General features: G+C 39.0%; 1 protein-coding gene across 9 annotated transcripts in view; it reads left to right on the forward strand.

Moving 5' to 3' along the window:
• Window positions 1-16,066, forward strand: part of ANKS1B (ankyrin repeat and sterile alpha motif domain containing 1B) — a 404,144-nt gene that overhangs the window by 357,902 nt on the left and 30,176 nt on the right. For 5 of the 9 annotated variants that reach the window (XM_088532904.1, XM_088532905.1, XM_088532902.1 and 2 more), the window contains 2 exons: window positions 10,640-10,714; window positions 15,662-15,790. In XM_088532904.1, the coding sequence (XP_088389030.1) occupies window positions 10,640-10,714; window positions 15,662-15,790 (204 nt within the window). The remainder of the gene's footprint in view (window positions 1-10,639; window positions 10,715-15,661; window positions 15,791-16,066) is intronic. The other 4 variants (XM_088532909.1, XM_088532903.1, XM_088532910.1 and 1 more) reach the window with 2 other exon arrangements.

Below are 16,066 nucleotides of genomic sequence, written 5' to 3' on the forward strand. Positions count from 1 at the left end.
TTCAACTGGACATTAAATCAAACTCTTTGCAGAAGAGATTCTTGTCTCCCTCATCTCTAAATTTCTTCACCCAACCATAATGTAGGTACCAACTGTTTTAAATCAAGCATACATTGACCAGAATGAGGTCTTCTACCCCTCTGAAGGTCAGCAGAGTTAAGCATTGACAGCCCATCAGCAGAATTTGCCTCAGGAGGAACTCAGCTGTTTTTCGGTGGCCCATATGATGAAAGCCAGTCAGGTCTCCAACCATGTGGTGCTCCGCAGCGCACGTTGGGAACACAGCTTTGATCTGCCGTCCCAGACAGATGGGATGCAGCTCGCGGAGCAGCTCCCTCTGCCATGGAGCAGGTCGCCATGTCCTGCTGTGTGTGAGGCTTCCCAGCGGTTCTCAGTCTCGTTTTTTCATTTAGTCCCTAATGATGAAATAAAAAAAAAAGACAGAAAAAATGTACTAGCTATTCTTCCTTTCTCCTTTTCACTCTTCTTGTCTGAAGTCCTGGTCTTTCCAAGTATGACACCCTGCCATATAGCCACTTGGAGAGGAACTGCTTTTCCAGCAAGACTGTGATATGTTGTATATCCAAAGAAAGAACCAAGCAGATAGTACTTCTACCACTTCCAATAATCACCAATTAAACACTGTCGTGCTTTTCTTTTTTCTTTTTTCTTTTTTTTTTCTGTGGGAATTCATACCCACTGAAGAATTTTTTCCATGCGCTTTTTCTAACTTGCTCCATGAATTACAGCAGTCAACCTACAGGACTCCAAAGGGGAAAATGGATACAGATGAATTCCATAAAACAGTGCTTTGTGTCCCTGAACTCCAATCTATTGGCAGTCTTTCTCAGCCCTTCCCCCAGATTCGGCATTGTGGTGTATGTAAAATTCCCTCTGAATTTAGTGGAAAGTCAATGACTCCCTCTGGTGATCATTCTCACTAAATTGGACTCACCCCATTAAGAGGCTAATCAGGGATTTCTTCAACCATTCTGGCCCAAAAATAGATTTTAACTTTATTTTTCACAGTATGTGAAATTTTAGTTTTGCAAGGATGAACCGTATTTCCTCCAATCTTTCCACCAAAGATCCCTCTGAAATTAAAGGTACACTAATTATTTCTGAAAAAAAAAAGAGGAGATGATTAGTTTGATCCCAGTCATGAGCCTTACACTGCATGTTTTGTCTAGGAACTTCCTCTTTGCAGGTTCCTTTGGCTTATGCCAGTTCAACAACTTCTCAAGCTGCTACCAGTCCAAGACGAATACTCACAAACACTGTAAACTAGAGTGACTTTTTGAGTTGCTTTGAGTATATTTTTTGTTTTAGCCATTTGTTTGCTAGGTTATTTGCACACTGCTGAATGGACTTGCATGTTTAACTATATTTACAGGCCTTTGTAGATAGATGTATGTAATGACAGAATTTTTCATGTGATCTTGAAAGGGTTTTAGGTTTATTCTTCATAATGAGATTAATAGTTTTTTGTGTTTTTTTTTATTATTATTATTTCTGGCTTTGAATAGAGAGACCAAGAGAGGAATTATAGCTTATTCATTGCATTGCTTTCCTGAACTTGATTTCATTTCAGAAAATTTTGGATAACACTATTCTCAGTGTCAACTTCAATTTTAAAACCCAAAGAGGATATTTTGAGGAAGTGATGAGATCTAATGTTTCCATTTTTAGTATGGCATATGTTTTCGCAGAACTTTTAAATGGAAATCATCAAGCGTGTTGATATTTGCATCACATATCAACCAGTTTGTTCAAATGATGCCACATGAGCACATCAGGTTAAATCGGCTTTCCTTATGTCAACTAAAATATGTTCAAGAAATTGTCTGTATTTTAATCAAATGTGTTTGTAAGCAAGAGAACACCTTGCTGCCTTGAGGAAACACTGAGTTAAGTTTATTTGGTGCAGGTAGTATTGTCTCAAGGCCTTTGTTCACAGCTGTTTAGTGAACTGTTTGGACCCTAAGAGATAAAATACTAAGATAAACAAGTCAAACTAATTTAGGTTTCCCACTGGAGTAGGTTTTCTTCGTCCAGCTCACTAGCTCACATCAAAACTCTTAATTTTGAAAGTCTTTGCCTTCTACTTGTATAAAGCATAACTGCCATAAAAGCAATACAGAAGATTGTGAGATCTTTATTTAAAAAAAAAAAAGAGAGAAATAGTTTTTAAGAGATTGCTCATAAGATTGCCCAAACCTTTAAATTAGAATCAAAATTTTGCAGACAAAGCCTAAGGGCTTTGGAATGTGTGTGGAACCAAAATACATGAAAAGAGTCTTGCCGAAGTCAGTGGGCTCTTGATTCATGTCTGCAAAACACTGGAAAAATATAATATTTGGAGCTTTGGAGCTTAAAAGTAAAACTTGGGAGGTTAAGTTCATTAAAATATGCTGATCAAAATGTCAACTCTTCAGGAGTCTAAATTCTCCAGGCACCAAGAAAACTTTAGTTACCAGGCACAGGTATACCCAAGACTGTAAGTCCCTGAGGCTGTTGCTATTTACTGACACAGTCGGTGAAATGTTGTGCTTTGGGCCCCAGTGGTCAGTGAGGCGCCTTCCTGCGGTGCTTGGAGGTTGAAGCCCCTCCTGCCATGGGCAGATCATGGGGCCAAAGGCATCATCCCTGCTCCTGAGTGTTTGCACACACAGTGAGCTGAGGACTGGGCAGTTCATTGCAGGACCAGAGCAGGGACGATCCCAGGAGAGTGTTGGGTACCTCCGTGATGCTGATGGATGCTCTTGCTCCAGGGCTGAATGTATGGGACACTCCTTGGGAGTTTGGGAATCTCTTGTGTGGGGGAGAGTAGATAATGAGCCAGATTCAGGTTTCTGGTAGGACCATCCCAAACTTGGTCCATACAGTGGGCATTCCTGTGGGATGTGATGGGAGGAAGAGAATCATTTAAGATTTTAGGAAGTTGGAAAAATAATTCGCAAAACCCTAGCTGGAGAAATTCTTTCTCACAGATGCTGAACCCAGCTCAAACTTGATTTTGAAGGCTTTTTTGGATTTCTTCTCTATCTGATTTGTTTTCTTATCTGAAGTGAGATAATTAAAATATATGATCACCATAACATCTGGGTAGTATGAAGTCAAGTTATCCCAGTTATAAGGTACTGTTTTGTAACATTGTTTTGTGTGATATAATAGTTAATTGAAGGATTAGGATTCATATGTACGAGTCTGCAATAAAGGAAAAGTGTAGTAAAAGCAACTGACAGACTTAAACAGGTTTATATGATTTTTTAAAATATTTTTTTCCACTTTTTGATTTAGTATCTTCAGCTCTCTAACATCTATCAAATCCTTTACAGACATTAATGCCTTCATATTTTCCCATGGATCTGCAGGGCTAGATAGCTTAAAAACATATTTTTCATTTTACAGCTAGAAAAAATGAGGTACAGGAATGCTGCTAGTTGGCTAAGATGGCACAGGAAGTTTGCAGCAAGCCAAAAGTAGAAGGGATGTCTTACAAGAAATGTGTTTAGGTTTTTAAATTTTAACCACAGTATGGTATTTCTATTTGCCTGTTTCTTGTATATTTTTCTTTCTCCTTCTCTACTTTGAAGGGATTAAGTATTGTAGTGAAAGAAGAAAAATGTCTGGGAAAAGATTGGTGTATTAGATAAGCCTGCATAAGAAGCAATGAAGAATATTTTATTTTGTGAATGGTTGAAATTGCACATGAAATAACAGAATTCTTTAATATTACAGTGGATATAGGAAACTAGAATATGGTTATCTCGGTTATTTCATTCTGTTCTTGTTTCTAAGGTTTTCTTACTTCTGCTTTTTTGATATGAAAAAAAAAGTGTACAGTTGATGATGAAAAGAGTCATTTTTAAGAAAACTATGTAAAATCCAAGGTTTATATTTGAAATTGCATTTTATTTTTAAATATAGAAAGATGACTGAACCTTAAAGACCTTCAATTTAATATCAAAAGAAAAATGGTTAACTGAATCTATTTTTATTTTACCTGTTTGACATAGATGTTACTGACAGTAGCATCAGTTGTCTCTTCAGCTCAGATAAATATTAATATCATATATTGCTATCTTTAACCCTAAATTCATTTCAACAGATTTACATCATTAAAACTCTCAGTATTGCGTTTTTAATGTGGCCAAGTAAACTGATAAAGATATTGTGAAAAATGTGAGTAATTTCTATCCAAATAAAATGATACTTTTTTTTCCAAAACTATTAGAGAGTTTTAGAAATAAAACTGTGCGATGTGGATCATACCTACATGCTGCTTCAGCATATGGAATTAAGGAAGTCATTTCTATATTTGGTACTAATGATCCAAATTATTGCCATAAATACTACACCAAGATGGGGACAGATGTTCCTTCAAGTTGGGGACAGATGTTCTTTATTAATGTACTGTTTTTAACATTCAGCTTGTGAGCTAGAAGCTCAACATTAGGATTATATGAAAAATGGAGATGGTGAGGTAGTTTCTTCTACTCTCTTCTAATAGAAGAAGCTCTGTTCTAATGGAAAACTGAATATTTCAGTGTCGAAGCAGAATTTGGTATCTAATGTCTATATTTTTGAGCTCCTGGAAAAGATCATGCACTGAGAGTTTGTGGGTTCAAAAGATTTCCCTCCCTCACTAACAGCAACCCATATCTAGGGTAAGTAACTAAGAAACAGGCTGAAAATGGACTGTTTTTCAGAGAAGATCTCTATCACAGCAGTCCACTGAAGGAGGACTTCAGCTGCTTGTGAGAGAAACATAGGTGTGTTATGACTCTCTTTTCCATCATTTGCAAAGTACCATCCTCTGTGCAACAGGCACCAGGTGATGTACCGGGCTGCGCCGCAGGAGGGAGGGCTGCGCTCCCAGCTCTGCTACTAGCTCTACAAGGCAGCTTTGATGGCTTGATGTGACCGTGGGCGAGTTGTCTCCCTTCCTCCAGTGACTGTGTGTGGGCACTGCGGCTGTAGCTCACTCCTCGTAAGAGCATGAGAGCTGCTGACAGGGAGCACTGACCTGGGGCAGGGTATCCATGCTCTGCCTTCCTGGAAGCACAGCGCTTTCCTGGAAACCGCCATGCAAAGGACTTTCAGCAAGAGCAAAAGAAATACAACAATGCAAAAGATAATATAATATTCTTGTTCTAATAAGAATTGATATTTCTAATTTCTGCTTCTATAAAAGATACACTCATTTGAAATTTCACTCTCCAGCTCTGAAGGCTTTGTTTTTGAAAGGAGATATGCATTTATTTCTGTCTGTAAGACAAGCTCTCCTCAGAGTTTTGGGAACATTTGGGAAAGCAACATCTATTGAGACTACACAACTGTTCTCCCCCAGTCCTAATACATTTGGAGCAAAAATTATAAAAGAGGCTGAACAGCCCCGTTCATCCAATGTCATTTGTTTCTTTTGGCACTTGCACCTTTAAATATTGTTTGACATGTCAGGAATGATTTTCTGGGATTTGATCCAAAATTCTCCTAATTTTTTGAGATAAACTGAAATGTACTTAGCGAGGGTGTGCTGTTGTTTCGTTCTCTCACTTCTGTGCTTCATTGGAACTGAAGCGTCAGGAGATGGGAGCAATTTCCCAAGACTCAGCCCTTCGTCGAGACACAGCATTGGAAGAGGAGAGGAAATAGGCACACTGATTGTGTTCAGTAATGTGGCTTCCCTGTAGCAGAGGCGTGTAAGAGTGAGCGAGCCTTGCAGGAGATATTTGGAGAAGGCAGCGAAAGCAGCTCCTCTGCCTGAAGGTGATCAGGAGTCATCAGCTTCCTGCTCTCAGCTGTGACTAGACCCCCACAAGACTCATGGTTATCTAACCATGGTCCTGCCTTGTTTTCTCTAGACTTGTGTCTACTGTTGTCGTTCTCTCCTCAATTCCCATCTTCCATCCTCTATATGGTGCAGTGGCCAAAACTGTACATTGCCCCACATGCCCCACTCACTGGTGGGGAATGTATGGATCAAAAATTCCTTACCATGTCTTATATTATGTTCCTTTTATTAAGTACATCCTTTTTATTTAGAAAGAGGGAATTCAGTAAAGGTCCACAAAGATGGTTGGGGGTGGAGCATTTGTCCCTTGAGGAGAGGCTGATGGAACAGGGCTGGTTGGAGAAGAGACAGTTTCAGAGACATGAATTGAAGCAAGAGAGGCTCTAACAGGATGCAAAGAGAAGCTTTTTCCCTGTGAATATAGTCAAGCTATGCAGCCCGTAGCCCAGAGCATCTGGGCAGTCTCCATCCTTGGAGCAACCTGGTCACAGCTGACTATACTTTGACCAGGAAGTTGAGCTAAAGACATCCTGAGGGCCCTAACCTGAATTATCCTATGAATTATTTATTTACAGCCTTGGAGACACCATATTTAATTAGTAGTATACTGAAACTTCCAGTTTATATACTGGAAATATATACTGAAACTTCTTTGTGTCTTCTCCCTCACATGAAATTGTTCTAATAGGTTATTATGTATTTTATTTGTGTATTTAATCTTACTTTCCAAAGCAATACTCTTGTCTTACTGAAATTAATCTCACTGACATTTGCAGTTCATCAGATCCATTTTCTTTTCTTACCCACTTCTAGAAAGCCCTTGAATTCTGGTTTATCCCCAGTGAGCTCTCATGCAAGCCTCTAGAACAGACTCCTGCTGATTCCCTTGGTATATTCCAGTCCAGTTGTGTTTAAATACTGATAATTATTCTTTAAATGTATATTTAAACTTCCTGTGCAACCACTGCATTTTGATTCAAGCTAGTTTGCTTATTATCATAAGCACATGCCATGTGATGCCCCATCAGAAGCCTTGCAATCAGTGTTGGAGTCCTACTGTGCTTCTCCTTGCAGTTGCTTATCTAGTAGGCCAGCTTTCCAACGAAAGAAAGAAATTTGATTTGAGATGATTCATACTGGACAGCCTCACTATAAACATATTAAATTTTTCTAGGCGTATAGATGCTCTGCAGGCTAACTTATTTCACGCAAGATCGTTCGTTAGCCTCAATTTTGTATATGTGTGTGTAAATACAGCTATATATGAAAATATAAAGAGCGAGGTAGACACAGTTTTATGCACATATTCCGGTATATTTACTTTATGAATCCAGGTGCAATGTCAGAGGATCTTATAGGCCACAAGAGGAGGGGGACAGTGAGTCTGGATTAAAAGAAAAGAAACAAAAATCTAATAATTCTCTGGTCCTTGCAGCTAGGCTAGCCATAATTTTCAGAATCTTCTTTTTCTCCCATCTTAAATATTCTTTTGGCTTTTCTTTGATGCTTTCAATGGTCTTCCTGCCTTTTTTTTTTTTTTTTGACATTTTCTTATGTGCTATAGGGTGAAATTCATTGAGCTGTGCTCAGTACGTCCGGATTACATCACACCTACTTGATCTTCTGTTCAGACACTTTTCTGTTGTTCTGTTGCTTTCATTCTTTCTTTTCCTTAAAAAGTATATTGCCATGATCAGTTTTAGTAGTTTGTGATCACTTTCAGTACATTCTCCATTCAGGATATTAACAAGTTCTTTCCTATCTGCAAGGAAATTCTCCTCAGGTAATTCTGGTCACCTTTTTGAAACGCTACATTGTCTCCAACACAGCCCACAGCTGTGAAGACCTGCATATGTCTTGTCCTATGGCTTTTTCAGTAAATATGCTAGTAATTAAAAAGAATTAAAGCAGGTGGGAACGTGCAAACACTTTGTAATGGGATTGGCCACTGCCTTTACAGCAGATGTCTGAAATAATTATGCTCTGTTGCCTTTATCACAGAGGAAATTAGCAGGGACAATATGAAGTAGCATTTCTTACATGAATGTGTTCTCATGAAATCAAGGAGGTCTAAATATCTGTAAAATTAGTAAAATTTTCCTTAAACAACCTTTTTAAAAGACAATGTATCACGAGACTGTGATTGCTGGGCAAGGAAGAGAACGGGTCGGTGGAGAGTGGTTGAGGGAGCCTCCCTGCCCTCCCTTGAGCAGCCCGACCAGCCGCGTGTGCCACAGTAGCTGTGCGGGCCATTCGGGTCCTCCTTTTCTTGACCCCTGCCATCCGTCAGACTTTTCTCCTCCAGGGAATATGCTGGGACAGTGTTCCATGCAGGTGATTTTGACAGCTATTGAATTGAGCATGACACCACAAAAATGTACGTATACAGGCTTGTTGAAATGTTATTCATAGCATTTATCTTTTGGGGAAGAACAAGGTTAGTGCATGTTCACTACTAATCACAGCATAGCTGATGCTGTATTTTTTGCCTGTCCTTTAACAGGACCTTTTCTATAGGAAAATCTTATTTGTTAAACTCTTTCTCACAGAGCCTTTTGTGTCAGTGGTATTAAGGACCCAAGTGTATTTCCGTTTTGTTGTGGTGTAAGTACATGAACAGATTTAATTCTTTTCCTTCTTTTTGATGCCATATGTTTTGGGAACTGAAAATTAGAAGTGTTTTGAAGTCTAATCCAAACTCTCCCTCCCACTGCCTATTTTCTGGCCTCAGATACTCACTTAACCTTTTTCCATTTCTTGGCTCCTTCCTCTTCGGTGCAGGGGCATGCAACTTTAAGTACTTCTCAGTTTTGTAATTCATTAAAAAAATCAGCACTTTGAAAACATAAAATATATATACAGCAAATGCTAAATATTTTTATAGTGATGTAAGGAAAAGGTTGGTTTCTGAATTTAAATTCCATTACCTTTCCCAAAGTAATGCTGCTTGCATACTGCATTTCCGTTTCTTAGTCATTCAGACGTTAGTGAGTGCAAAACTGAGTAATGAGTTGTGAAATACTGTACATCTGAATGGGCATTCACACAATCCCATGAAAATTTCTCTCAGTTTGGCTGGTCCTCCTCCAGCCAAATAAATACAGGTGAAATGAGTCACCTGCGTTTAAAAATAATTTCACATAATCACTGATTTAACCTCTAATTCTGAGGATAGGCCAGAGTGGTGAAAGCAGTTTGCTTAAACAGTCATTGGAGCTGAGATCTGCACCCAAGGCCCCAAACATCTGCTTTCATGTGCTCTTCTCTCTCCAAAGAAGTGCCAAAGAAAGGCACTTAGTGGCAAGAAGTGAAATGCCTTTGCGAAGGTGCCGTGGAAGAAAACTGGAGTGGGCTTTGCTATCAGCTTTGCATTTATCTCATGGGGGAGAACTGTTTTGTAGCAAGCTGCAGAGGACAGAAAAGCAGAGGCAAAGCTTTCATTATCTATCAAAATGTAAAGCCAGGCACACCACCGAGGCAGTGCAAATAACACAGCAAACAACAATGAGGGAGAAGAAAGGAACCAGATATAGGAAAGTTTAAAAATTAATGAAGCTGGCGGGGAAGGGATGTGTGTGTGTGCACATGCATTTCAACTTGGAAAGCAAACTGTTCAACTTGGAACAGTTAGCAATGTTAGCTGGCCCCCAGCCTTCCTGGCAGTGGTCGCTAGTCACTGCAGAGGATGCCAGCCTGCCCTGACAGCAAGCAGGACCATTGCTTGGTCTGTCACCAGCCAGGAAGCCAGGTTGCAGACTACAACAGGTAAGAGCCAGCCTCATGTTTCTGCACACAGTTGCGCTTCTCTGGGTTATCTGTTTTGAACATCGATGCTGAATTCCTGCTGCTGATAATAAGCACTGGCAATGAACACTCTCCTTTTGTTAAACTACTGATATATTAATTGCTAGCTATTCTGGATGCTGCAATTGCATTTTTCGTATGTGTTTAGTGCCTTCTGTTGCTGCCTGCCTAAGATACTGTGGGCAGTTCTTACGTCTGAGGCTTTGTTTTAGTTGCCTGGCTACTGTAAAATGTTATCTTCGCTTTTGCTGCGGTGTCACAGATGCTTTCTTGATGATTGTCCAAACAAGGAAATATGTGAAAGATGCCAGTGAATGCTGGGGTCTAGCTCTGCTGCTTTTGCTAGGGCTTACTTTGCTTTGCTGCTACAAACTATCTGCAAAGTAATGTAGAAGGTAGACTGGAATCCTTCAGTTGCAGAGTGGGGCACTGATCAATACCACAGGTAATATTAGCTATGTCTTTGTATGAGAAGGAACTGCTATTTGCAGGAGGTAGTGGGTGACTGCTTTACTTAATTGCAATGTATTTACTTTGCTGGTGGTTGTTACTGTGAAAACTGATTTTTCCTGTAGACTGTCCTGCCAGACTTTTCCCTCCCCTCTCCATGTGAACCAAACTGCTGCCAGCAGAGTGAGACCCAAGACTTAAAACTTAATTGGGATGTTGATTCAAAACCTCTTCCCTGCCAAAAAGTAAAAGTAACCAATATTTCTTATGCTCTCTACATGTTCTGTTTATGCCTGCATAACTTTATCTCTTGACTTCACCAGCACTCCTGATTAAAATGTTTTCTTGTACTCACAGCATGAAACCTCTTCTGAAGTCTCTGGATAAGCTAGGTTCCCTTCCAGGCATACCAAGAGCATTTTGTCAGCAAATAAATAAAAACTTACTCTTCATAGCTGCTTTACTTCTTTTCTTTTTTTTTTTTTTCTTTTCATGTCAATGCATTCCTTTTCTTAATTATTCTTGCCTTTTGGCACTCGTGGTGCACTAATATTTGCAAGATGAGATATAGTTTTCTGTTTATATTAGCAGTCCTCTGTCTGTGAGATATGGACCAACCAGAATGCAGGATATCCTTTCTCTTCGATTCACCAGGTTCATAATGTAAGACACAACGATAAATGGCTATGTTGTCCCTCTCTGGATGTGCAGTCTGTTGCTATGGTCTTATCTCCGGGTGTCACGTTGCTGAAATGACAACATGGTTTGTACATGTCCGCTCTCTTCTGGGGTTGTATGTACATGCCTCCATGTATCGTGGCGTGTGATGAGCGTGTGTTGGCCGTGTGCTGCACCCCCAAGAAGGATGGGGATTTTTCCATGGCCGCCTCGCTCGCTGGGAGCTTTGACTTCTGTTCCCGATGTGTGTGTTTGCTCATGATCTCAAAGCCAGAAACAGTGTCAACCGCTCGGTTTGCACAGTTTCACTCCCACACTGTGTCGTGCAGCCCCTTCTGTGTTAATCCAGTAGAGCTTGCAGGCCTTTGCAAGAGCAGGAAGGCATTTGAGGGGAACGAGAGGGAGCCCTCATGGTGCTCTACAAGCCAACAACTTGTGTCACAAAGTTATCGGCTGTTCAAGAGACAGCAAAGCTGGTTATCTGTCAGGATTGCACAGTGATAAGTCTCATTTCCCTAGACGTAGTTCTTGAGAAGGTCCACAAATACATCTTAACACCTGACATATAGCTGCCTTCTTGGATTATTGCTTTCAGAGAGGCCATTTTGACTACTGAGCTTTAGAAATGGTTAAAATATAAGTACACCAAGAGCCAGCTCCAAATATCCCTCTCTTTCTTCACCCCTCCCCCCTCCAAAAAAAGCTGTGAGGAACTAGGAAAATTTCTGTCATAAATAGTAAGGATTAAAAAAAAAAGAAGCAAAGAATCAGGATTTGGCTGGTCCATGGAACGCTGAAAAATTCTTACAGAGAGAAGATATTAATTTCTTCAGCCAAAAAGCATCAGATCTGTGCATGCTCCAATTTAGCGTTGCCATGGCAACTAATGCCTGTTACCATAACGAGGCACGCGGCTCTACCAGGTGCAAAGTTGGGAGCCGCGAGTCCTCCGCACCCGCCGAAGGCGTCGAGCCGCTCGGAACCGGGCGATTCCTCGGGAGGGCGCGGAGGGGGTTTCACTGCACGTTTCAACAGCAGAGCTTAGGAAGGAGAGATTTCATAAAGGAGATTTTAGGTTTTACAAAGGTCGTGCTGAGATTACTGCTTGCATGCGGTTTGTAATGTAAATTCTCTGTCTTCGAATTGCACGGCAATCAGGTGAGCTGTGAAGTTAGGTGAGGAATAAATTTCTCCCTTGCCTTTCCGCTTCATCTGATAGATAAAAAGTCCCCTGTGTTTGCTGTGTCGTAATAAATGCATAAGCTTAAATGTTTGATTAGATCTTTTAATTTCAAATGGAATATTCAAACTGGAAAATCTTTATTACATCATCTGTATTTTTAAAGATCTAAACCAAAATTCATACTTGGTCCTGTACCCAAATTTACAAGCATTTCCATAGTGCTTGAAAATGATGTAAATATTTCTGAAAGGCGTGAAGTTCTACATATAAACCACAAGTTAGTTCCAAACAAGTTCTCAGATATGAAACTCCTAATAATTCATATTTTTCTACCCTAGATTTCACTGTCTTCTCAAGTCTTTTCTAAAATTAGGAGATGCCACTATGCATTTTAACAGAAGTTAATTGCCACCATCACACACCCATTATTTTCCTAAATCTAAGCATTTTAGTATCTGACAAGAGTGACTCAGCTGAAGAGGTTTTTTTTTTTTTTTTTTCCTCTCCTCCTTAGAGTCTTTTAGTCCTGGATTTATGAAAGTATTTAGGTTTTAGGTGTCTAAATCTTGTTTAAATGCTTTTCTTCCCCTTTGGGGGAAAGAAAAAAAAAGATTGGATGGGGAATATGTAGTGGGAATTAGACTTCTAAATATCTTCATGGAACTGGGCTTTGGAGCTTTCCCTGCTATAATTCAGGCTAAATAGGTAATGAATACTGGCACTATCACAGTGTGAAAATGTTAAAAGTTCTATAAGAAACAAACAAAAGGAAATGAGACCAGAGACCACTTCTACTGAATATTAAAAAACATTTATAATATAATCACAAAATAGATTTTTATGGCTCTTGTATAACACATCTCCTCCTTCATCCATCAAAATAATCTATACTGATGATATTTAATTTGTATGCAGCTTTTCCTAATAACTGCTCCTTTTACAAGACATGCTGAGATACATGAAAGGTCTTCAGCTGCAACTGCCAGATACAGAAATTCTGTATCTCTAAATTCTACATCCCCTTAATCTCAGCTGTATTGTGTGTCTAGATCATCCCAGAGAGACATATAATAATCTTATCAGTTCTGTTTTGTTTAATCTAAAAAGAATACGGTCTTTACTTGGATGATCTTATATATTAATAGAGTAATTAATGAATACAAATGAATGGCCTGCGCAATCCTCTCTAACTATATTGTATTCTAGCTTTATTAGTCTGGTTGAAGATTACTTCTCATTTCCTTATGATTATTGCTTCTTAGCTCCTTCATAAAACAGAGCCAATAAGAGAGGTGATTGCTGTTTCTCTTGCTACTGTTCTCTGTTTGCAGACAGAACGGATGCAGTTTTTCATGTTTTTAAATCCTGCTATTAATACCTTTCATGTAGAAGTGAGTCAAACTGTTAAATGACGTTTTCATTTTATTCCTTATGTATCTCTCTCAATTTGTCTGGACTATCCATTTTCCACATGTGAGGAAAGTCATTTGTAAACCAATGCAACAGAACAGTGTGGAGCACCACCCAAAGTCACTTTTACTGTAGAAACTCTGCTCCTACCTCACAGAGACCCCCCAGGCTTCCAGGGAGGGAAGATGAAAGGTCAAAGGATGTACTTTTTAGCTCCTTTGTCCTGAGTTTACTCTTCCATTACAATATCCTTTTGCTAAATGGATTTTCCTCCTGAGAATAGTTTCCTTATACAGAATGTACTGCAGTATAACTTCATTAGGGAAAAACAAAAGTCCATTTCAAGTGTTCTGTTAGTTAGGGGCCTTGAGCAGTGCACAGCAGACACTGAGCATGTGAGAATGTGTAATGTAATTTGCATTTCAACTTCTCTTGTAGTCAAATATAAACTCCACTAATAAGGATTCATATCCTTATCGCTTTTAATACGGTTGCATCCATATTTTATAAGGAGAACTACTTCTTGAGAAAAGAGCTCTTACTCAGACTCTTACTTCAGATTAAATATAATGAAAGGCTTTATAAATTAGTGGTCAAAAGGTTTCATTTCTGTGGACACAGAATGCCAAAAATTGGAGCAATTTCTGCTGCTGCTTTCCTTTCAAAGTTCGAGCTTGAAGTCATATCTATACAATATAGACAATTTAACTAGGCAAAACCAAAATTACAATATGGTATGATTTGTAGATGTGCTAATAGTGTCAACATTAAGTGGGATTGACTTGTTTAATGATGTTCACTTGCTTGAAGTTACCATATTGGCAGGGTAATGTTGATGTTTCCAGATTTATCTCTTGCTTTTCATTGCAAAGTTGTGCAAATGTATGTCATTTCATTATTTTGTGACACATGAAAATGATGTACTTGTTTTGTTTACTCTGTCCTGGTTTAATTAGTAGGATGTTACAATTTGCCAGACTTTTGAATGTCTTCAATAGTATTTTTTTCATGTGTTTCAACTTTTTATTAACTTCTAGCCATACTCTATGAGAAATACCAATGCTACTTTCCATACAAATTTTAATAACATTGCACACACAGAAAATACAAAGAAATATGGACAGATAAAGGAGGTAGTGTACTCCAAATTGAAATAATCACATAGGAGAGTAAAGCCATTGGAGGGAAAATAAGCAAGTGAGGAAGAAAGATCAGGAAAGAGAAATCTGATCCCTAAAAGGCAGAGTGAGAGGGTAAGAGGAAGTCTGAGATGGACCAGCCTCTCAGAGGTTGAAGAGGAGTGGGGCCAAGGGCAGAGGGAAGAGGAGGAAGAATCCATCCATGTATCATCTTTGGTTGGAGCGAGCTCATGTTGGTTCAGCAGTAACACTGGGGGCCTGTGTTTTGGAAATGGGGATGGGGATTGACAGATGAGAACCAAAAAGGGGTGAGATCACAGTTAAAAAACACATAACCTCGAAAGAATAGTTGTCCCTATGAGCCTACAAGGTAGAAGGATCCCTGAAGGGTCCAGAGGTCAGTGCTGGTGCAATGAAATCATGTCTGAAATGTGCTCCAGCAGGTAAGACCCAGACCAGCACAGCCATGGGATGTCTGTAGAGGTGTCTGCAATATCTCTTCTCAGAATGGGGAAGAGTGTCCTGAGAGGAGTTCAGCCACAAACTTCAGTATTACCCATGTTCTTTAGGGATTTGAGGAAAAGGGAGGAGATGACAGATCTAGGAAGACAATCATTCATATCAAGAAGGATGGTGTAGCAATGTGGTTAACTTCACAATGAGACATAGGAAAAGGTGATCAAAGTAAATGCTCATAAAGAGAATAAAGAATGCCATATGTGTCTGAAGAATGTGTAAGTCTTCAGATCAAAGCAAGGTCTCAAATTTTTAGCCATTTAGAAAAGTTAGTTACTACTAATTTATGCTGAATAATGGAAGACATTAATTGTGTAGAAAAGCTTGTAAAACACATAGAGGAATTTGTGAATGGCATTTTTGTGCATCTTGTGTTTTTTTTCAAGTGCTCTCATCCGCATACATGTATTGTAAACAGTCGTTTTTCATAAATATTTCAGGTGCCTAATGATTTTATTCTAAAAGTAAATTGATTTAATTAAAGCATCATTAAACACTGTAGTAGATGACTTTTAATTATAATTTAAATAATGAAAAATGCTGTAGAATTTTTATTCCTTTATTTTAGTTACATGACTCTATGTATAAAAACACATTACTGTTAATTGAGCACAGCAGTGGAGGGCTACTTTATAACAAATTTGGCTGCAACTTTTTAATATTTTTAATATCTGTGATTTTCAGACAGGAGACTGGGGAGAGCCTTCAATTACCTTGAGACCTCCAAATGAAGCCACAGCTTCAACACCTGTACAGTACTGGCAACATCATCCAGAGAAACTCATCTTCCAGTCATGTGATTATAAGGCATTTGTAAGTGTTGATAAGTGTAGTGGTTTGGTTTGGAGTAGATCATATTAATCTGCAATTTTACAAAGTGGGATGTTTTCATTTATAATATTTTGTCAGTCACTTTTAATGAAACAGGCCTCTTCCTCTGGATTAATGTAATCTTAATAAATAAGCATCAAACATGCACAGTACTTTTGCTATGAATTTTCATCATATATTGGCAGCCCATGTAATGATTAGAGAAATGACACCATCACTTCACAGAGGCTAAGGGCTGTGGAAGTAACAGTGAGAGAA

The sequence above is a fragment of the Tinamus guttatus genome, unplaced genomic scaffold, assembly GCF_059628265.1.
Source record: "Tinamus guttatus ecotype Peru unplaced genomic scaffold, ASM5962826v1 Tinamus_guttatus_pri_ptg000472l, whole genome shotgun sequence".
NCBI classification, from domain to species: Eukaryota; Metazoa; Chordata; class Aves; order Tinamiformes; family Tinamidae; genus Tinamus; species Tinamus guttatus.